This window comes from Hemitrygon akajei, chromosome 15 (assembly GCF_048418815.1).
Source record: "Hemitrygon akajei chromosome 15, sHemAka1.3, whole genome shotgun sequence".
In the NCBI taxonomy this organism is placed as follows: domain Eukaryota; kingdom Metazoa; phylum Chordata; class Chondrichthyes; order Myliobatiformes; family Dasyatidae; genus Hemitrygon; species Hemitrygon akajei.
In genome coordinates, this window is record NC_133138.1 from 4,318,623 (window position 1) to 4,343,218 (window position 24,596).

At 42.8% G+C, this 24,596-nt stretch overlaps 1 protein-coding gene across 1 annotated transcript in view; it reads left to right on the forward strand.

The window, feature by feature from the left end:
- Positions 1-24,596, forward strand: part of mgat4b (alpha-1,3-mannosyl-glycoprotein 4-beta-N-acetylglucosaminyltransferase B) — a 275,855-nt gene that overhangs the window by 73,889 nt on the left and 177,370 nt on the right. Inside the window, exon 2 of the mRNA XM_073067080.1 lies at positions 11,831-12,010. Coding sequence (XP_072923181.1) covers positions 11,831-12,010 — 180 coding nt within the window. The remainder of the gene's footprint in view (positions 1-11,830; positions 12,011-24,596) is intronic.

Here is a 24,596-nt window from a genome sequence, read left to right on the forward strand (position 1 = left end):
CTACACCATAAATCAATGGTTAGACCTCAGATGGAGCTTTGAGGTCTATACCAGGCTTTTAGGGAGGAAAGTCAATGCCCTGGAGAAGGTGAAGGGGAGGTTCACTGGAATGGTCACAGGGAGAACGGACTTTGTTTGTTTGTTTGTTTGTTTAGAGCTGCAGGGCAGAACAGGCCCATACTGCTCAGCAATTTACCGATTTAACCCTAGTCTAATCACAGGTCAATATACAATGAACAATTAACCTACTAACCTATGTGTCTTTAGTCTGTTGGAGGAAACTGGAGCACCCAGAGAAACCCAGACACTCTTGGGAAGGTCGTACAAACTTCCCCGAGCTGTAATAGCGTTGCATTAACCGCTTCACTGCCATAGCAGCCCAGTCTGATAGCCCCAGAGCCATGCTGCAATATAGTTAGTGACAATACGAAAACTTTAGCCACCACACTAAAATAGACTCTTTCTTTTGTTTTAATTGTGCTTTTTGATTTTAAAAAAAACTGTGTTTATTTTGTTTCATCTACGTTTTTCTTGTGAATAGTGATTATCTGATGCTATGGGCATGTGAAGCAGCTGCATGTACATTTTTAATTGCACCTACAAATATATTTTTGTGCAGAGGTTAATAAGCTCAACTTTCATTTTGCAAACAGGCTATTTGGCCTACCCATCTAGATTAATCCTAGCCTCAAATATGACCTCTGGTAAAGTGACATTTCCTGCCGTCTACCCTTTCCATACGCCTCAGTCATGTATTGAGGTAGATGAAACTGATCAGATTGAGTTTTATAAGGGGGTAAGAGGCATAGATAGAGTAGACAGACAGCATTTTTTACCCAGGATTGAAATGTCTAATACCTGAGGGAATGCATTTAAGGTGAGAGGAGGCGATTTCAAAGGAGATGTGAGAGGCAAGTTTTTTTTACACGGAAAGTGGTGAGTGTCTGGAATGCGCTGTCTGGGTTGGTGGTAGAGGAGTGTTTCAGAGACCTTTAGATAGGCACATGAATGTGAGGAAAATGGAAGGATATGGACACTGTGTAGGCAGAAGGGATTAATTTAGTTATCCATTTGATTACTAATTTAATTGGTTTAGCACACCATTGTGGACTTAAGGGCCCGTTTCTGTACTGTGCTGTTTTATGTTTCATATTCCTGAATTATGTCCCCTCTTAATCAACTCTGCTGCGTGGAGCACAGACCCAGCCTCTCTGGTATCACCTACAAAATGGTCCATCCCTGGTGAGTCCCCTCTGCACCCTCTCTGGCACCATCACATTCTCCTTATTGTGTGACAAGAATTGCCGTACTCCAATTTCATAAAGCATTGTTCTGACCTTGGCTGGAGTATACGCTACCTACTCTTGTATTTAAAGCCCTGATTAATAATCACCAGTATCCAATATGCCTTCTTAATCACTTTATCTACCTGCACTGCCAGCATCAAGAATTGTTGGTCCCTCTGTTCCTAGGTACTCTTTATGATCCTAACTATTTATGACACTGCGACCCTTAAAATGCATCAGAATCACCAACATATTTTGTGAAATTTGTTGTTTTCTGGCAGTAATACAGTGCAACAAGTATACTATAAATTACAATCAGAATTGTATATAAAAAGTCAAATAGGACGCAAGGAGTGGGAATAAAGGGAACCTTTTCTAGTTGGCTGCTGGTGACTAGTGGTATTCCACAGGGGTCTGTGTTGGGACAGATTCTTTTTGCATTATATGTCAGTGATTTGGATGATGGAATTGGTGGCTTTTTCGCAAAGTTTGCAGATGATATGAAGATCACTGGAAGGGCAGGTAGTTGTGAGGAAGTCAAGTGGCTACAGAAGGACTTAGATTAGGAGAATGGGTAAACAAATAACAGATGGAATATAGTGTATGGTCATGCACTTTGATAGAAGAAATGAAAGGGTTGATTATTTTCTAAATAGAGAGAAAATACAAAACTGAGGTGCAAAGGACCTCGGGAGTCCTTGTGCAGGATTCCCTAAAGGTTAATTTGCAGGCTGAGTCAACGGTAAGGAAGGCAAATGCAATGTTAGCATTCATTTCAAGAGGACTAGAATATAAAAGCAAAGATGTAATGTTGAGACTTTATAAAGCATTGGTGAGGCCTCACTTGGAATATTGTGAGCAGTTTTGGGCCCAATATCTTAGAAAGGATGTGCTGAAACTGGAGAGGGTTCAAAGGAGGTTCATGAAAATGATAACAGGGTTGAATGTCTTGTCATATGAAGAATGTTTGATGGCTTTGGGTCTATATTCACTAGAATTCAGAAGAATGAGGGGTGACCTCATTGAAACCTATTGTATGGTGAAAGGCCTTGATGGAGTGGATGTGGAGAGGATGTTTCCTATGGTGGGAGAGTCTAAGACCAGAGGACACAGCCTCAGAAGAGAGGGACATCTTTTTAGAGTGGAGATGAGGAATTTATTTAGCCTGAGAATGGTGAATCTGTGAAATTCTGTGCCACAGGCAGCTGTGAAAGCCAGGTCTCCCACTATACATCTGTAGAAATCACCACAGGATTAAACTCCATGTGCTGATTTGTACGTAGTAAGTTCCCATAAACAATGAAATAATCCTCAAATAATTTGCTGTTAGATAGATAGATAGATAGATACTTTATTCATCCCCATGGGGAAATTCAACTTTTTTTCCAATGTCCCATACACTTGTTGTAGCAAAACTAATTACATACAATACTTAACTCAGTAAAAAAAATATGATATGCATCTAAATCACTATCTCAAAAAGCATTAATAATAGCTTTTAAAAAGTTCTTAAGTCCTGGCGGTAGAATTGTAAAGCCTAATGGCATTGGGGAGTATTGACCTCTTCATCCTGTCTGAGGAGCATTGCATCGATAGTAACCTGTCGCTGAAACTGCTTCTCTGTCTCTGGATGGTGCTATGTAGAGGATGTTCAGAGTTATCCATAATTGACCGTAGCCTACTCAGCGTCCTTTGCTCATCTACCGATGTTAAACTCTCCAGTACTTTGCCCACGACAGAGCCCGCCTTCCTTACCAGCTTATTAAGACGTGAGGCGTCCCTCTTCTTAATGCTTCCTCCCCAACACGCCACCACAAAGAAGAGGGCGCTCTCCACAACTGACCTATAGAACATCTTCAGCATCTCACTACAGACATTGAATGACGCCAACCTTCTTAGGAAGTACAGTCGACTCTGTGCCTTCCTGCACAAGGCATCTGTGTTGGCAGTCCAGTCTAGCTTCTCATCTAACTGTACTCCCAGATACTTGTAGGTCTTAACCTGCTCCACACATTCTCCATTAATGATCACTGGCTCCATATGAGGCCTAGGTCTCCTAAAGTCCACCACCATCTCCTTGGTCTTGGTGATATTGAGACGCAGGTAGTTTGAGTTGCACCATATCACAGAGTCCTGTATCAGTTTCCTATACTCCTCCTCCTGTCCATTCCTGACACACCCCACTATGGCCGTGTCATCAGCGAACTTCTGCACATGGCAGGACTCTGAGTTATATTGGAAGTCTGATGTGTACAGGGTGATGTTATTTGAAGGATAAGGCACTGGGTACTACATCTTTAACCCACTGAGCTGCTTTACCTTCAGCTAAGATCCACAACAAGGGTTGTGTGTGACCTGTTGGCCCACACTCTTTACAGAATAGTCACTTATGGCATTCCATAAAAACAAGAGATTCTGCAAATGCTGGAAATCCCCAGAGCAACACATGCAAAATGCTGGGTGAACTCAGCAAGTCAGGCAGCATCTATGGAGGTAAATGAACAGTTGATATTTTGGGCTAAGATCCTTCATCATTTGTGTGTCTTGCTTTGTTATGACATTCTCTCAGTAGGCAGTGATCCAATTTTAAAATTTTTGTTGGATCCTGATCCTATTGTAGTCCAAATCTTAAATGCCTTGAGGAAAATGCCATGGTAGCATAGTTGTAAGCGCAACGCTATTACAGCTTGGGGTGTCAGAGTTTGGAGTTAATTCTGACATCAGTTTTTAGTGATAGAGCACAGAGTAGGCCTTTCCAACCCTTCAACCTATGCTGTCTCAGCAATCCCCAAAAAACCCAATTAGCCCTGACCTAATACGGGGTAGTTTACAATTACCAGTTAACCTACCAAGTATGTGTAATGCTTAGGGCTAGTGGTTTGTGTTTGTCTAGGGGAAAATCCACCCACCCGCCAAACCGTGTCTCCTGTTTGCGTAGATGCTGTGTAATGCACACTGGTACAAACTCGCACATACAATATCAGACAGCACACAGTGTATGTTTTACAGACCACTTTAAAAATCTTACTGGAACTAAGTAATTAATAGCGATACAATATAAAAAAAAGGGCACCAAAACTTATCAGCATTCAATCAGTTTGGGCACAACCGTTGGAGCTCAATTATCGAAGCCTTCGGTCCACTTTTTGATCTTCTCTGACCTCCTCGACCTGCTGCCTGGGACCAACCTCGGCGGTCGACCAGAGCGCGTCCAGCACATCCTTTCTCCTTGGTTCTTCTCTCAAAAATCCCACGCACTCACTCCAGGTTCCCACACGTACAGATAGAACAATATTGCTTCCATTGGTTAGTTCCTCTGTTATCAATAATTATAGCCCAAACATTTCACCTAAACAGAGTATTACCTCATCAGTTACCTACAAAGAAGCCATTTCATTATAACGCTCCAGAGAAGCCATTTTATATATGCAGTTAACATTACAGTTAATAATCTGAGAACCCTGCTTATGTCTTTGGCCTGTGGGAGGAAACTCACATGTTCCATGCAGAGGAATTGAACTTAACACCAGAATGTCCGAGCTGTAATAGTGTTATGCTAACTGCTAAGCTACCATGGCGTCACACAGTTTTGAAGTTCCTCCCCGTGAACACGTTTTTTTCCTCTGGGTGCTTCCATTTCCTCCCAAAGTCTGTCCATATATCGGGTTAGTAGGTTAATTGGTCATTGGAAATTGTAAATTGTCCTCTGATTAATTGCACCCTATCCTCGTTATGTGGAGGGGATACATTCCTCGCAGTCGGCGCGTAATGTGAATAATTATTTAAATGGAGAAAGTAGGGATGCGTTCTGGAGGACTTCCTAGATATGTTTTATCTGTAATTTATTCACATTTTCATACCAATATGACACAAAAGTAGTACCATAAGGCAACATTTGTATTATATTTCATCAGTTTAAGGTAATATTCAACATAATAAATCATAGAAAGTTAACATACTGGGTGTACAGTACTCACCAACGGTGGCAGGTGTGTTCACTCCGGAAGATGAGTGGTTGTTGTGGTGTCGGGCAGCTTTACCTGGATGAGGTAGATGGTTGTGTGTCGTCAGGATCATCAAGGACAGCAAGGGGTGAAGGAAGACTCACAGAACTCTCAGTACTGCTGGCAGCAGGAGATGACACCAGTTTGAAGAAAGTGGTGAGGGTTGCTTGCTTAACAGCATTTTGTTTTTCAGCATAAATTTGCTCTTAGGGATGAAGGCTTGATTGCAGGGAACGACTGAAATGCTGACTCCGTTCTAAACTTGGCTCCATGTCCATCCATTTGTGCCAAGTGTTCTGCAGACTTAAAAAAAAATTCTGCCAGTTGCTTCATCGTAAAATCCTTCACCTGCAACTCGACACTTTCCTCTTCATCGTTATCACCTTCAGTCTGAGTTAAACGCAGAAGGTCTTCATCATGAGAATCCAGGAGATCTACCACGTCAGCAGTCTCGAGATCTGAGAATCCTTCCCCACCAATTTTACGGCTCAGGGCCACACAATCCTGGACAGCTGCAGTGAAGGCAGGAAACCCCTTGAGGGTGTGCACACACTCCATATAACAATTACAGCACGGAAACAGGCCATCTCGGCCCTTCTAGTCCGTGCCGAACGCTTACCCTCACCTAGTCCCACTGACCCGCACTCAGCCCATAACCCTCCATTCCTTTCCTGTCCATATACCTCTCCAATTTTTACTTTAAATGACAAAACAGAACCTGCCTCTACTACTTCTACTGGAAGCTCGTTCCACACAGTTACCACTCTCTGAGTAAAGAAATACTTCCTCGTGTTACCCCTAAACTTTTGCCCCCTAACTCTCAACTCATGTCCTCTTGTTTGAATCTCCCCTACTCTCAATGGAAAAAGCCTATCCACATCAACTCTATCTATCCCCCTCATAATTTTAAATACCTCTATCAAGTCCCCCCTCAACCTTCTACGCTCCAAAGAATAAAGACCTAACTTGTTCAACCTTTCCCTGTAACTTAGGTGCTGAAATCCAGGTAACATTCCAGTAAATCTTCTCTGTACTCTCTCTATTTTGTTGATATCTTTCCTATAATTCGGTGACCAAAACTGTACACAATACTCCAAATTCAGCCTTACCAATGCCTTGTACAATTTTAACATTACATCCCAACTCCTATACTCAATGCTCTGATTTATAAAGGCCAACATACCAAAAGCTTTCTTCACCAGCCAATCCACATGAGATTCCACCTTCAGGGAACTATGCACCATTATTCCTAGATCACTCTGTTCTACTGCATTCTTCAATGCCCTACCATTTACCATGCATGTCCTATTTGGATTATTCCTACCAAAATGTAGCACCTCACACTTATCAGCATTAAACGCCATCTGCCATCGTTCAGCCACTCTTCTAACTGGCCTAAATCTCTCTGCAAACTTTGAAAACCTACTTCATTATCCACAATGCCACCTACCTTAGTATCATCTGCATACTTACTAATCCAATTTTCCACCCCATCATCCAGATCATTAATGTATATGACAAACAACATTGGACCCAGTACAGATCCCTGAGGCACACCACTAGTCACCGGCCTCCAACCTGACAAACAGTTATCCACCACTACTCTCTGGCATCTCCCATCCAGTCACTGTTGAATCCATTTTACTACTTCAATATTGATAGCTAACGATTGAACCTTCCTAACTAACCTTCCATGTGGAACCTTGTCAAAGGCCTTACTAAAGTCCATATAGACAACATCCACTGCTTTACCCTCGTCAACTTTCCTCGTAACCTCTTCAAAAAATTCAGTAAGATTTGTCCACACACAAATGCATGTTGACTGTTCCTAATTAGACCCTGTCTATTCAGATAATTATATATACCATCTCTAACAATACTTTCTATTAATTTACCCACCACTGATGTCAAACTGACAGGCCTATAATTGCTAGGTCTACTCTTAGAACTCTTCTTAAACAATGGAACCACATGAGCAATACGCCAATCCTCCGGCACCATCCCCATTTCTAATGACATTTGAAATATTTCTGTCAGAGCCCCTGCTATTTTTACACTAACCTCCCTCAAGGTCCTAGGGAATATCCTGTCAGGTCCCGGAGATTTATCCACCTTTATATTCCTTAAAAGCGCCAGTACTTCCTCTTCTTTAATCGTCATAGTTTCCATAACTTCCCTACTTGTTTCCCTTACCTTACACAATTCAATATCCTACTCCTTAGTGAATACCGAAGAAAAGAAATTGTTCAAAATCTCCCCCATCTCTTTTGGCTCCACACATAGCTGACCACCCTGATTCTCTAAGGGACCAATTTTATCCCTCACTATCCTTTTGCTATTAATATAACTGTAGAAACCCTTTGGATTTATTTTCACCTTACTTGCCAAAGCAACCTCGTATCTGCTTTTAGCTTCTCTAATTTATTTCTTAAGATTCTTTTTACATTCTTTATATTCCTCGAGCACCTAATTTACTCCATGCTGCCTATATTTATTGTAGATATCTCTCTTTTTCCTAACCAAGTTTCCAATATCCCTTGAAAACCATGGCTCTCTCAAACTTTTAACCTTTCCTTTCAACCTAACAGGAACATAAAGATTCTGTACCCTCAAAATTTCACCTTTAAATGACCACCATTTCTCTATTACATCCTTCCCATAAAACAAATTGTCCCAATCCACTCCTTCTAAATCCTTTCGCATCTCCTCAAAGTTAGCCTTTCTCCAATCAAAATTCTCAACCCTGGGTCCAGTCCTATCCTTCTCCATAATTATATTGAAACTAATGGCATTGTGATCACTGGACCCGAAGTGCTCCCCAACTCATACCTCCCCAACGACAGCCATGACGTTGATAATTGTCCAATGCAAGAATCCTGCCTTCAGCGTCAGGATTTATTCAATTCCTTCATATGAGATGCGAGGGGGTAGGAGAGCGGTTGAAAATGTTCAATCCAGTTTTGACTCTGAGGAGGTAGTTACCCAGTCCTGACTTTCACAGTCACTTCACATTTCGGTCAACTTTTTTCCAAGTGTTAAATCGGTTCTCTGCCGCTTGGCTGATGGCCCAGGACTTGACATCGAACGCTTAGGAGGCATAGTTAAATATTTCAAACACAAAATCACTGCACTGTAGGTAAAAACAGCAAAAGTTTAAGAGCACAAGATCGCACATCCACACGTTGCCAAAAGTGAGACTGTGAGGCGTGCGCACGTGATTTGTATTGGCGGGAAAGTGGTTCTTCTCATCCCAACAGTGAGACCGTGGGGCGTGCGCACGTGACTTGTATTGGCGGGAAAGTGGTTCTTCTCATCCCAACTGTGAGACCGTGGGGCGTGCGCACGTGATTTGTATTGGCGGGAAAGCGGTTCTTCTCATCCCAACAGTGAGACCGTGGGGCGTGCGCACGTGATTTGTATTGGCGGGAAAGCGGTTCTTCTCATCCCAACAGTGAGACCGTGGGGCGTGCACACGTGATTTGTATTGGCGGGAAAGCGGTTCTTCTCATCCCAACAGTGAGACCGTGGGGCGTGCGCACGTGATTTGTATTGGCGGGAAAGCGGTTCTTCTCATCCCAACAGTGAGACCGTGGGGCGTGCGCACGTGATTTGTATTGGCGGGAAAGCGGTTCTTCTCATCCCAACAGTGAGACCGTGGGGCGTGCGCACGTGATTTGTATTGGCGGGAAAGCGGTTCTTCTCATCCCAACAGTGAGACCGTGGGGCGTGCGCACGTGATTTGTATTGGCGGGAAAGCGGTTCTTCTCATCCCAACAGTGAGACCGTGGGGCGTGCGCACGTGATTTGTATTGGCGGGAAAGCAGTGCTCCTCGCATAACTGTGAATCTGCATTGCCTGAAGATGCATATAATGAGGATAGGGTGTGTTAAATCTCTTTGGGTCAGAAGGTCCTGTTCCTTGCTATATCTAAAAAAAAGAAATAAAATAAATTTCAGGGTGTATATGGTGACATATATATACTTTGTTAATAAACTTACTTTGAATTTAAAAGTTTTTTGCATGTCAATAATAAGGCATAAAACATGTTGCTTACAATAGTTTTATTTAGTATCACAAGAATGGAAAACAAACAAGAGGAACTGAGAGACCAAAGGCAAGAAAGCCAAGGGGACAAAAATAGTCATGATCATCTCATACTCAGACTAGAGATAACAACGCTCCAGTGATAACAATTCACCTTTCAAATAGCTACATTCAAATAATGTGACACCTGCTGTAGAAAATTAGGAAGTTTCTAGAAAATACAGAAGGAACTGTAATGTAATTGCTGGAAAATTAATGGAATAATTGCATGTGTATAGGTGATTGTGTAAAAATACACACAATTATAGGAAAGTTAAATTACGAGAAAAGAAACAATTCAGAATCAGAAACAGGTTTAAAATCACTGGCATATGTCGTGAAATTTGTTCTTAATGTGGCAGCAGTACGTTGTAATATGTAATAAAAAGCTGTAAATTACATTAGAAGTATATATTTAAAAAAGGGAAACAGGTTAAAAAGAGAAAGAAAAAAGAAAAAGTAGTGAGGTAGTGGTGATGGGGTCATTGTCCATTCAGAAATCTGATGGCAAAGGGAAAGATGCCATTCATTCATTGTTGAGTATGTATCTTCAGGCTCTAGTACCTCCTCCTTAATGGTAGCAATGAGAAGGGCATGTCCTGGGTAATAGGGGTCCTTAATGATGGATTGCACCTTTTTGAGGTATCACGCCTACACCCAATCCAACTATTCTTTTGTGACAAACACAAGAAAATCTGCAGATGCTGGAAATCCAAAGTAACACCCACAAAATGTTGGAGGAACTCAGCAGGCCAAACAATACCTATGGAAAAGAGCAAATCGTCAACGTTTCAGGCCGAGACTCTTCATCAGGACTGGGAAAAAAAGATTAGAAGTCAGAGTAAGAAGATGGGGTTGAGGAAGAAGTATAAAGTGGTAGGTGAAACCAGGGGGCTGGGGTGTGAAGGAACAAGGGGTGCAAGCAGAACCAAAGCCACACCTGCCCCTAAACCTCCTTCCTCACTGCCATTCAGGGTCCTAAACAGTCCTTCCAGGTGAGATGACTTTTCACCTTTGAGTTTTTTGGAGTCATCTACTGTATCCTCCTGGTAAGGCCTGCTTATATCGGTGAGACCCAAGGTAGATTGAAAGACCACTTCGCCAAGCTCCCAAGTTCTGTGTACTAGAAAAAAGGGGATCTCCTGGTGGCCACCCATTTCAATTCTACTTTCCATTCCCATACCAATGTGTCAGTCCATGACCTCTCCTCTCTTCTACTGTACTGATGAGGCCACACTTAGGTTGGAGCAGCAGCACCTTATATTCTAGGTATCCTCCAACCTAAGATTTCTCAAACTTCCAGTAATTGTCTCCCCCCCCCCCCCCCCCGGCTTTCACCATTTCCCATTCCCGTCTTTCTCTCTCACTTTATCTCTTTACTTGCCCATCACCTCCCTCTGGTGTTCCTCCTCCTTTCCTTTCTTCCAGGGTCTTCTCCACTCTCCTGTCAGATAGTCCCTTCTCCAGCCATCTGTCTCTTTCACCATTCAACGGCACTCCCTCCCACCCCCAACCCCACCCCCAGTTTCACCTATCAACTACCACTCCCTCCCCTCCCCCCATCGTGTTCTGACTTCTCATCTTTTTTTCCAGTCCCGATGAAGGGTCTAGACTCATTGACTATACTCTTTTTCATGGATGTTGCCTGGCCTTTTGAGTTTTTCTAGCATTTTGTGTGTGTTGCTATTTGTGAATATGGCCAATATCCATTACCTGGAAATTGTTAATGGAAAGGAGTAGTGACCTCTGCCTTTACCTGCAATCTGTTTAAACTAGACATTCTATCCTTATACTTGGTTGTTTCCCTTTGGGAGAGTGTGAAAAGCTCTCTTGGTTGACCAAGGCCATGAATCCATTTCCAGTCATTACTGAGAACGGACTCACTGCCCATTCATCTTTTAAGAATGTAATGCTGAAGCTTTATAAGGCATTGGTCAGACTGCATTTGAAGTATTGTAAGCAGTTTGGGCCCTTTATCTAAGAAAAAATGTGTTGTAGCGATTCCAGAGGAGGTTCACGAGAGTGAGTCCAGAAATGAAAGGGTTAATGTATGAGGAGCGTTTGATGCTACAGGCCTGTACTCGCTGGAGTTCAGCAGAATGAGGGCAGATCTCATCGAAACCTATCAAATATTTAAAGGCCTAGATAGAGTGGATGCGGGGAGGAAGTTTCCAATGATGGAAAAGTCTAGGACCAAAGGGCAGAGCCTCACAATAGAAGGGCATTCCTTTAGAATAGAGATGAGGGTAACTTATTTTGCCAGAAGATGGTGGATCTGTGGAATTCATTGCCACAAATAGGTATGGAGGCCAAGTCATTGGTTATATTTAGAGCAGAGGTTAATAAGTTCTTGATTGGTCAGAGCAGATTTACTGTCCCTTATTTATTATCCCTAATAGCCTAATCTGCTCCTATGTCTGATGGTGTAACTAACTCTCAGCCTCTGTTTTTCCCTAGGGGATGTGGTGGATATTTATCAGCGGGAGTTCCTAGCACTGCGTGACAGACTCCATGCAGCTGAGCAGGAAAACATCAAACGGTCAAAGGAACTGAACGTGGTTTTAGATGAGATCAAGCGAACCATTGCTGAGAAACAAACTCTGAGGGACATCAACAGAACCTGGAGCAACCTATCAGGTATCCTGCACTTTACTATTCCTTGTTACATAACCACAATATTTATGCAAGGAGCCCATGCTTTCTACTCTGCTCTGCATTAGAAAGATAAAAGTCAAAGTAAATCTATTATCAAAATACATATATGTTACCATTTGCCACCTTGAGGTTTATTTTCTTGCAGATGTCAGAATCGGGTTTATTATCACCGGGATGTGACATGAAATTTGTTAGCTTAGCAGCAGCAGTTCAATGCAATACATAATATAGCAGAGTGAAAAAATAATGAATAAAATAAAAATAATAATGATAAATAAACAAGTAATTACCTATATTGAACAGAATTTTTAAAAATGTTCTAAAACAGAAATGCTGTATATTAAAAATGAAAAGTGAGGTATTGTCCAAGGATTCAATGTCCATTTAGAAATCGGATGGCAGAGGGGAAGAAGCTGTTCCTGAATCGCTGAGTGTGTGCCTTCAGGTTTCTGTACCTCCTGCCTGAAGGTAACAGTAAGAAAAGGGCATGCCCTGGGTGCTGGAGGTCCTTAATAATGGACACTTCCTTTCTGAGACACTGCTCCTTGAAGATATCCTGGGTACTTTGTAGGCTAGTACCCAAGATGGAGTTGACTAGATTTGCAACCTTCTGCAGCTTCTTTCGGTCCTGTGCAGTAGCCCGTCCATGCCAGACAGTGATGCAGCTTGTCAGAATGCTCTCCACAGTACAACTATAACAGTTTTTGAGTGTATTTGTCTATTCAATATACATCATTGATTTACTTGTTTAGTTATTATGTTTTATTGTGTTTATTATTATTTTTCTTCTCTCTCTCTGCTAGATTATGTATTGCATTGAACTGCTGCTGCTAAGTTAAATTTCACTTCACATGTTGGTGATAATAAACCTGATTCTGATTCTGACATGCCAAGTCTCTTCAAACTCCTAATAAAATATAGCTGCTATCTTGTCTTCTTTGTAACTACATCGATAGGTTGGGACCAGGTTAGATCCTCAGAGATCTTGACACCCAGGAACTTGAAGCTGCTCACTCTCTCTACTTCTCATCCCTCTATGAGGATTGGTCTGTGTTCATTCGTCTTACCCTTCCTGAAGTCCACAGCAATGTTTATAGCAAAATAAAGAAATAGAACAGAATTTATGAAAAGCTATTCATAAATTCTGACAAATAACCAATGTCCAAATAAGCCAACAGGATGAGTTGCAATGTAAAAAGAAGACAAAATGGAAAAGGATGAATACAGAACTGAAGGTGTTATATTTGAATGTGCGCAGTATATGGAATAAGGCAGATGAACTTGTAGCACAGTTTCAGATTGGCATGTATAATGTTGTAGGCATTACTGAATCATGCACAAAAGGAGGTTATAGTTGGGAGCTTATTGTCCAAGGATACATTTCGTATCAAAAGGACAGATAGGAAGGTAGAGGGAAAGGCAGTGGCATTGCATTGTTGGTTTAAAAAAAACCGAAATCAAATCATTAAAAAGAGGTGACATAGGGTTGCAAGGTGTGGAATCATTGTGGATAGAGCTAAGGAACTACAAGGGTATAAAAAGACCCTGATTGGAGTTGTATTCAGACCCCCAAACAGTAGTTTGGATGTTGTCTATAAATTACAGCGGGAGATAGAAAGTGCATGCCAATGTTATAATAGTCATGGGGGACTTCAATATGCAGATAGATTGGGAAAGTCGTGTTAGTGCAGGATCCCAAGAGAGGAAATTTCTAGATTGTCTACAAGATTTTTTTTTAAAAAGCAACTCGTGATTGAGCCCACTAGGCGATCAGCTATTCTGGATTGTGTGTTGTGCAATGAATTGGAATTGATCAGAGAGTTTAAGGTAAAAGAACCCTTAGGGGCAAGTGATCATAATATGATCGAATTCACCCTGAAATTTGAGAAGAAGCTAAAGTCAGACATATCAGTATTACAATGGAGTAAAGGAAATTACAGAGGCATGAGAGAGGAGTTGGCCAGAGTTTATTGAAAAAGAACACTGGCAGGGATGATGGCAGAGCTGCAGTGGCTGGAATTTCTGGAGCCAGTTCAGAAGGCACAGGATATATACATCCCAAAGAGGAAGTAGTATTCTAAGGGCATGATGATGCACCATGGCTAACAAAAGAAGTCAAAGCCAACATAAAAAACCAAAGAGAGGGCATATAATAGAGCAGATATTATTGGGAAGTTTTTAAAAACCAACAGAAGACAACTAAAAAAAGTCATTAACACAAAGAGGGAATATGAAAGTAAGCTAGTCAATAATGTTAAAGGGGATACCAAAAGTTGCTTCAGTGTAAAAGAGTGAATATCGGACCCCTGGAAGCAATGGTAAAAAGGTAGTAATGGGGGACAAGGAAATGGCGGATGAACTGAATAAGTATTTTGCATCAGTCAGCAGAATGGTGGAAGTTTCAGGTGTCACAGGGGCCATGAAGTATGTGAAGTTACCATTACGAGGGAGAAGGATCTTGGGAGACTGAAAAGTCTGAAGGTAGATGAGTCACATGCACCAGTTGGTTTACATCCTAGAGATCTGAAAGAGGTGGCTGAGGATATTGTGGAGGCATCAGTAATGATCTTTCAAGAATCACTAGACTTTGGAATGGTTCCAGAAGACAGGAAAATCGCAAATGTCACTCCACTCTTCAAAAAGGGAGAGGGGCAGAAGAAAGGAAACTATAGGCCAGTTAGTCTGACCTCAGTGGCTGGGAAGTAGTTGGAGTCGGTTGTTAAGGATGTGGTTTCAGGGTATTTGAAGGCACATGATAAAATAGACCATAGTAAACCTGACAAATCTGTTGGAATTCTTTGAAGAAATAACAGGTAGGATAGACATGTATTTGGATTTTCATAAGACTTTTGACAAGGTGCTGCACATGAGGCTGTTTAACAAGCTACGAGACCATGGTATTACAGGAAAGGTTCTGGCATGAATAAAGCATAGGCTGATTGGCAGTAGGCAAAGACTGGGAATAAAGGGAGTGTTTTCTGGTTGGCTGCTGGTGACTAGTGATGTTCCATAGGGGTCTGTTTTGGGACTAATTCTTTTTTCGTTATATGTCGGTGATTTGTATGATGGATTTGATGGCTTTGTTGTAAAGTTTGCAGATGATTTGAAGATAGGTGGAAGGGCAGGTAGTTTTGTGGAAATAGAGAGGTTACAGAAGGACTTAGATTAGGAGAATGGACAAAGAAATGGCAGCTGGAATACAGTTTTGGGATGCGTATGGCTGTGCATTTCAGTAGAAGAAATGAAAGGGTTGATTATTTTCTAAATAGAGAGAAAATACAACACTGAAGTGCAAAGGACCTTGGGAATCCTTGTGCAGGATTTCCTAAAGAATAATTTTAAAAACTCCTAAAAGGACTCTTTTAAATCGGAGCAAGAGGCTGAGAGTGAAGGATAAGGAATGCCTCCTGAGACGGTGATGTGCCTCTCCTGTGAGATGTGGCAGTCTTGGGGGAACTCCCCTCTCCCACAGTCACATCTGCCAGAAGTGCTTGCAGCTGGGCGATCTGGAAGACCGTGTGAGGAATCTGGAGCAGCAGCTGGATGACCTTCGACTCATAAGGGAGAACGAGGCAGTCATAGATGAGAGCTACAGGGAGGTAGTCACACCTAGGCTGCCGGAAGCAGGTCATTGGGTGACAGTCAGAGGGGGAAAGCGAAGGAGAGTAGACAGGTAGACCAGAGCACCCCTGTAGCCATTGCCCTGAATAATAAGTTTACCGTCCTGGATGCTGTTGGTGAGGACGACTGACCAGGTGTGAGCCACGGTGGCAGGGCCTCTGGCACTGAGTCTGACCCTGTGGTGCAGAAGGATGGGACGAAGAAGAGGAGAGCTGTCGTCATTGGAGACTCTGTAGTCAGGGGAGCAGACAGGAGATTTTGTGGACATGAGAAGGAAACCCGTATGATTTGTTGCCTCCCGGGTGCCAGGGTCTGGGATGTCTCTGACCAGGTGCATGACATCCTGGTATGAGAGGGAAAGCAACCAGAAGTCGTGATACATGTTGGTACCAACGACATAGGCAGGAAGAGGGATGAGGTCCTGAAGTGTGAGTTTCAGGAACTAGGCAGAAGGCTGAAGAACAGGACCTCAAGGGTGGCGTTCTCAGGATTGCTGCCAGTGCTACGTGATAGTGATGGTAAGAATTGGAGGAGATGGCAGTTGAATGTGTGGCTGAGGAGTTGGTGCAGGGGGCAGGGTTTTAGATTTTTGGACCATTGGGATCTCTTCTGGGGAAGGTGGGACCTGTACAGATTGGATGGGTTGCACCTGAACTCGAGGGGGAGCAATATCCTTGCTGGTAGGTTTGCTAGCATGGTTCGGGAGGGTTTAAACTAATTTGCAAGGAGGATGGGACCCGGAGCAATAGAGCAGTGAAAGAATTGCATGAAGTAAAGCCAGATCTAACATATAGAGAGGCTTTGAGGAAAAAGAAGCAGAATAAAGGGTGTAAAGGTAGTAAGGTAGAAGGGCTAAAGTGTGTGTACTTCAATGCAAGAAGCATCAGGAATAAAGGTGATGAACTGAGAGCTTGGATACACACATGGAATTATGATGTAGTGGCCATTACTGAGACTTGGCTAGCACCAGGGCAGGAATGGATTCTCAATATTCCTGGATTTCACTGCTTTAAAAGGGATAGAGAGGGGGGTAAAAAGGGGAGGAGGGGTGGCATTACTGGTCAGGGATACTACTACAGCTGCAGAAAGGGTGGGTAATGTAGCAGGATCCTCTTTTGAGTCAGTATGGGTGGAAGTCAGGAACAGGAAGGGAGCAGTTACTCTACTGGGGGTATTTTCTAGGCCCCCTGGTAGCAGCAGAGATACCGAGGAGCAGATTGGGAGGCAGATTTTGGAAAGGTGCAAAAATAACAGGGTTGTTATCATGGGTGACTTTAACTTCCCTAATATTGATTGGCACTTGATTAGTTCCAAGGGTTTAGATGGGACAGAGTTTACTAAGTGTGTCCAGGATGGATTCCTGTCACAGTATGTTGACAGGCCGACTAGGGGGAATGCCATACTAGATCTAGTATTAGGTAACGAAGCGGGTCAGGTCACAGATCTGTCAGTGGGTGAGCATCTGGGGGACAGTGATCACCGCTCCCTGACCTTTAGCATTATCATGGAAAAGGATAGAATCAGAGAGGACAGGAAAATTTTTAATTGGGGAAGGGCAAATTATGAGGCTATAAGGCTAGAACTTGTGGGTGTGAATTGGGATGATGTTTTTGCGGGGAAATGTACTATGGACATGTGGTCGATGTTTAGGGATATCTTGCAGGATGTTAAGGATAAATTTGACCCAGTGAGGAAGATAAAGAATGATAGGGTGAAGGAACCATGCGTGACAAGTGAAGTGAAAAATCTAGTCAGGTAAAAGAAGGCAGCATACACGAGGTTTAGGAAGCAAGGATCAGATGGGTCTATTGAGGAATATAGGGTAGCAAGAAAGGAGCTTAAGAAGGGGCTGAGAAGAGCAAGAAGGGGGCATGAGAAGGCCTTGGCGAGTAGGGTGAAGGAAAACCCCAAGGCATTCTTCAATTATGCGAAGAACAAAAGGATGACAGGAGTGAAGGTAGGACCGATTAGAGATAAAAGTGGGAAGATGTGCCTGGAGGCTGTGGAAGTGAGCGAGGTCCTCAATGAATACTTCTCTTCGGTATTCACCACTGAGAGGGAACTTGATGACGGTGAGGACAATATGAGTGAGGTTAATGTTCTGGAGCATGTTAATATTAAGGGAGAGGAGGTGTTGGAGTTGTTAAAATACATTAGGATGGATAAGTCCCCGGGGCCTGACGGAATATTCCCCAGGCTGCTCCATGAGGCGAGGGAAGAGATTGCTGAGCCTCTGGCTAGGATCTTTATGTCCTCGTTGTCCACGGGATTGGTACTGGAGGATTGGAGGGAGGCAAATGTTGTCCCCATGTTCAAAACGGGTAGTAGGGATAGTCCAGGTAATTATAGACCAGTGAGCCTTACGTCTGTGGTGGGAAAGCTGTTGGAAAAGATTCTTAGAGATAGGATCTATGGGCATTTAGAGAATCATGGTCTGATCAGAGACAGTCAGCATGGCTTTGTGAAGGGCAGATCATGCCTAACAAGCCTGATAGAGTACTTTGAGGAGGTGACCAGGCATATAGATGAGGGTAGTGTAGTGGATGTGATCTACATGGATTTTAGTAAGGCATTTGACAAGTTTCCACACGGTAGGCTTATTCAGAAAGTCAGAAGGCATGGGATCCAGGGAAGTTTGGCCAGGTGGTTTCAGAATTGGCTTGCCTGCAGAAGGCAGAGGGTCGTGGTGGAGGGAGTACATTCAGATTGGAGGGTTGTGACTAGTGGTGTCCCACAAGGATCTGTTCTGGGACCTCTACTTTGTGTGATTTTTATTAACGACCTGGATGTTGGGGAGAAGGGTGGGTTGGCAAGTTTGCAGACGACACAAAGGTTGGTGGTGTTGTAGATAGTGTAGAGGATTGTCGAACATTGCAGAGAGACATTGATAGGATGCAGAAGTGGGCTGAGAAGTGGCAGATGGAGTTCAACCCAGAGAAGTGTGAGGTGGTACACTTTGGAAGGACAAACTCCAAGGCAGAGTACAAAGTAAATGGCAGGATACTTGGTAGTGTGGAGGAGCAGAGGGATCTGGGGGTACATGTCCACAGATCCCTGAAAGTTGCCTCACAGGTAGATAGGGTAGTTAAGAAAGCTTATGGGCTGTTAGCTTTCATAAGTCGAGGGATAGAGTTTAAGAGTCGCGATGTAATGATGCAGCTCTATAAAACTCTGGTTATGCCACACTTGGAGTACTGTGTCCAGTTCTGGTCACCTCAGTATAGGAAGGATGTGGAAGCATTGGAAAGGGTACGGAGGAGATGTACCAGGATGCTGCCTGGTTTAGGGAGTACGGATTATGATCAGAGATTAAGGGAGCTAGGGCTTTACTCTTTGGAGAGAAGGAGGATGAGAGGAGACATGATAGAGGTGTACAAGATATTAAGAGGAATAGACAGAGTGGACAACCAGCGCCTCTTCCCCAGGGCACCACTGCTCAGTACAAGAGGACATGGCTTTAAGGCAAGGGGAGGGAAGTTCAAGGGGGATATTAGAGGAAGGTTTTTCACTCAGAGAGTGGTTGGTGCGTGGAATTCACTGCCTGAGTCAGTGGTGGAGGCAGATACACTAGTGAAGTTTTAAGAGACTACTAGACAGGTATATGGAGGAATTTAAGGTGGGGGGTTATATGGGAGGCAGGCTTTGAGGATTGGCAGCACATTATGGGCCGAAGGGCCTGTAATGTGCTGTACTATTCTATGCTCTAATCTTGGAGAGAAGCCTCTTTTTGTTACCTGCTCGGGGAAAAGAGGCTAGATTACACAGGCGCATGACGTAGAGTGCCAAAGGTTTAAAAAGGCGAGGAATTTTCAATCGTCTCTTTTAAATCGGAGCAAGAGGCTGAGAGTGAAGGAGTAAGGAATCTCAGAGAGAAGCCATTTTTTTTAACCTGCTTGGGGAAAAGAGGCTAGACTGCGCAAGCACGTGACATAGAGCACCAAAGGTTTAAAAAGGCGTCCACCATATCCAGCGGGCAGCGCAGTGAAAGGGAGTAGAGTGGGATGGCTTTGGCTCAACAGGCTTCGGCATGAACAGGCAGAGGCAAGGGTAGGTTCCGGTAAGTTTTTGTTTTGTTTGTTTAGAGTAGAGAGAATGCCAGGCAATATGTTGGAATGCTCCTCTTGTAGGATGTGGGAAGTCAGGGAGAACCAAATAGCCTAACTCTGCTGCTATATCTTATGGTCTTATGGGTAGACTGATCTTGGAGTATTTGAAGATGTCAGCACAACATCATGGTCTAAAGGGCCTGTACTGTGCTATTATGTTCAATGTAATGTGACAAAGGAGGAGAATTAAGCCATTTGGCCCATTGAGTTTACCCTGCCATTCGATCGTAGTTGATTTATTAGCCATTTTTTTGCATTTGCACGGTTCATTCATTGTCTTTTGCATATTGGTTGTTCGTCCGTCCTGTTGGGTGCAGTCTTTCTTTGATTCTTTTATGTTCCTTGGATTTACTGAGTATTCCTGCAAGAAAATGAATCTCAGCATGGTTTATGATAGAGATAGATAGATACTTTATTCATCCCCATGGGGAAATTCAACATTTTTCCAATGTTCCATACACTTATTGTAGCAAAACTAATTACATACAATATTTAACTCAATATAAATATGCATCTAAAATCACCCTCTCAAAAAGCATTAATAAATAGCTTTTAAAAAGTTCGTAAATAGTTTACTAAGAAATACATTGAATGGTAACTTAAGCTCAGTCCTGACCCCGGCACTTTAACATATCCTACTCCTGGCGTTTGAATTGTAAAGCCGAATGGCATTGGGGAGTAATGATCTCTTCATCCTGTCTGAGGAGCATTGCATCGATAGCAACCTGCCGCTGAAGCTGCTTCTCTGTCTCTGGATGGTGCTATGCAGAGGATGTTCAGGGTTTTCCATGATTGACCGTAGCCTACTCAGCACCCTTTGCTCTGCTACCGATGTCATACTGTCCAGTTCTGTGCCCACGACAGAGTCCGCCTTCCTTACCAGCTTATTAAGACGTGATGCGTCCCTCTTCTTAATGCTGCCTCCCCAACACGCCACCACAAAGAAGAGGGCGCTCTCCACAACTGACCTATAGAACATCTTCAGCATCTCACTACAAACATTGAATGACGCCAACCTTCTAAGGAAGTACAGTCGACTCTGTGCCTTCCTGCACAAGGCATCTGTGTTGGCAGTCCAGTCTAGCTTCTCGTCTAACTGCACTCCCAGATACTTGTAGGTCTTAACCTGCTGCACACATTCTCCATTAATGATCACTGGCTCCATATGAGGCCTAGATCTCATATGAAGATCATAGAAGTCATATGATGACTTTATGTAGTTTTTAGAGGCAGTGGGGTGGAGACATGTCTCTACCAAAAGAGGTATAAGCTGCTCCTTCCCTTAGCTTGCTTATTCCCTGATCAGAGTCATATGAAGCCATGGGAGCAGGTGGTGGATGGTCGTATGAGTAGCTGGTACACATCACATGTTCTGGTTATGTGACAACTGACACCAGGCAGATAATCTCTGAAGGGTATTGATAATGGCTGAGGTTATCTTATAAAGACTCTGCCCAGCAGAAGACATGGGCAAACCACTTCTCTAGAAAAATTTGCCAAGAACGATCATGGTTATAAGACCATGATCGTTCCTGTCAAATAACATAGCACATAATGATGGTAATGATTTGTACTTTGATAATAAATCTACCTTGAACTCTCAACCCCATTCTCCTGCCTCCCCCCCCCCCCCCACATATAAATGTCTTTTACACATTTTTATTGTACTCACATATACCACTTCCTCTGGCAGCTCAGTGCATATACTGGCACATTCCAGTAGGTCTGACTGTACAGTATCATCGTGAATTCACTTTAGAAGGAATGAGTGGGTTACTCAGCAGTAATTTTTGTGGAAGAGCTCTGGTAACTGGCGCTATTCTGGCACTTTTTTCCTTCTTTGTTGCAAACTTGAGCAGCTCACAGACAAGTAAAATTTTACTGATTGTAATACTTATTGATGTATTTCACTCATAATACCTAAAACCTCAGAGTATTGCGTGTTCTTCTTTAGATGTCGTATCACTTTCCAGTGATGCATTGATGTGCTTTAACTTCATTAAGGTGTAAGATACTTTGCCGAAGAGTCAGAAGCTATTAGGTTCAACAAGCTGTGCTCTTTCTCATTATGTTCAACATTCCAGCAAAGCTTTCAATTGTCACAAACACATTTTATGCCAACATCTTTCCTGTTAATTTATTCTACGTTATTACTCCCTGGGTGGAAATATTTCCACACAACTTCATTGAATCATGCCCTCAAACAATGGTTTTAAAAGTTTTTCCAAGTAAGTTTTCCAATCACCAATGAACTTTAACATTTAAATGTTCTACAAAAGAAACCTGATCGTTGTAGGTAAAAAAGCTGCTGGGACGATGAGGGAATGATGAAAAAATAGAAAGGAAATTGTGTTCCCTCTGACTCCATGTGATAGTCCTGCTGAAGGGTCTTGGCCCCAAACATTGACTGTTTCCTCTTGTCCGGAGATGTTGTCTGACCTGTTGAGTTCCTCCAGCATTTTGTGTGTGTTGTTTTGGATTTCCAGCATCTGCAGATTTTCTTGTGTCTGTGCGTGTGTGTTTTGTAAAGTTTGATGGTGCACAGTAGAGAATATAATAACTAGTTGCCTAATGGCCTGGTATGCGAACCCTGATAGATAGATAGATAGATAGATAGATAGATACTTTATTCATCCCCATGGGGAAATTCAACTTTTTTCCAATGTCCCATACACTTGTAGCAAAACTAATTACATACAATACTTAACTCAGTAAAAAATATGATATGCTAAAATGATAAAAAATAATATGATATCACTATCTCAAAAAGCATTAATAATAGCTTTTAAAAAGTTCTTAAGTCCTGGCGGTAGAATTGTAAAGCCTAATGGCATTGGGGAGTATTGACCTCTTCATCCTGATGAGGAGCATTGCATCGATAGTAACCTGTCGCTGAAACTGCTTCTCTGTCTCTGGATGGTGCTATGTAGAGGATGTTCAGAGTTATCCATAATTGACCATAAGATGCCCAGGAATGGAAATGTCCACTGAAAATGGTGGATATAGCCCAGTCCATCACAGGCAAAACACATGTAGATGGAGTGCTGTCACAGGCAGCATCCATCATCAAGGTCTCCCACGATCCAGGCCATGCTCTCTCTCTCTGCTGCCATCAGGTAGGAGGTACAGGAGCTTTATGTCCCACACCACCAGATTCAAGAGCAGTTATTGCCCAACAACCATCAGATTCCTGAACCAACATGGATAACTTCACTCACCTCAACTCTGTGTGGTTCTAGTGCTAAGTGGTCCTGATAAAAGTCAAACCATGTTTCTTCTTCTTAAGCCCATTACACAGAAACATAGAAAATAGGTGCAGGAGTAGGCCATTCGGCCCTCGAGCCTGCACCCCCATTCAGTATGATCATGGCTGATTATCCAACTCAGAACCCTGTACCAGCCTTCTCTCCATACCCCCTGATCCCTTTAGCCACAAGGGCCATATCTAACTCCCTCTTAAATATAGCCAATGAACTGGCCTCAACTGTTTCCTGTGGCAGAGAATTCCACAGGTTCACCACTCTCTGTGTGAAGAAGTTCTTCCTCATCTCGGTCCTAAAAGGCTTCCCCTTTATCCTTAAACTGTGACCCCTCGTTCTGGACTTCCCCAACATCGGAAACAATCTTCCTGCATCTAGCCTGTCCAATCCCTTTAGAATTTTATACGTTTCAATAAGATCCCCCCTCAATCTTCTAAATTCCAGCGAGTATAAGCCCAGTCGATCCAGTCTTTCTTCATATGAAAGTCCTGCCATCCCAGGAATCAATCTGGTGAACCTTCTTTGTACTCCCTCTATGGCAAGAATGTCTTTCCTCAGATTAGGGGACCAAAACTGCACACAGTACTCTAGATGTGGTCTCACCAAGGCCTTGTACAATTGCAGTAGGATCTCCCTGCTCTTGTACTCAAATCTTCTTGCTATGAATGCCAACATACCATTTGCCTTTTTCACCTACTGGGGCAAAGGCCACTGGCAGCAGCTTGTTGAATTCCTCTGCCCTGGGCCAGTCTTTCATGTTTTGCCAGGTGTATCCTTCTTATCCCAGCAGTGAGGTCTCTGGAGCTTCTGTTGCCATTTCTGTAGCTCTGGATTTTCACCATCCATTTGCAGCTGGGATTGGTTTGTCCATGGCAGAGTTAGTCTAGGTTTTATAGAGACCAAAATTGCCCAGTAACTTGAAGACTGGTCCTAATGTAGACTATGAAGGAAGAGGCTGTTCAGCCTTTGTTATGTGCTCTTTAACACTACATTGGATCTCATCTGACATGTACTGTAACCTCACTGTCTGTCCCATGGTAACCTTGACAAAATTAAAAATGTCAATCTCATCTAGTGAGCTCTGCATCCTTCAATATTGCTGACTCTTTGGAGGGGTCTTCTAGATATCTTCTACTCAAAAAGGCTTTCCTCATGTTGATATTGGGCAGGATGCACTTTGAATTTCTACATGCTTGAATTATATTTTATTACCTTATTTGCGTTAATATTTTATTAAGTGCTGTGTGTGTTAATATGTTTTGTGGGTGCACCGTGGTTCAGAGGAATGTTGTTTGGTTTAGTTGTTTATGTACAGTCAGATGACAATAAACTTGAACTTGATAATGTGTGTTTTTAATTTAGAGGCCTGTCCAGCACACACTAAGATTATTACCATGAAAATGGCTAATAAAAGCAGGCATAATTTGAAGGTGATTGGAGGAAAGTATAGGGTAGATGTCAGAGGTAGGTTGTTTTTAGAGTGGTGGCTGTCTAAAATGTGCTGCCAGGGGTTGTGGTAGAGGTGGATACATTAGGGACATTTAAGAGACTTTTGGATGATAGAAAAATGGAGGGTTATAT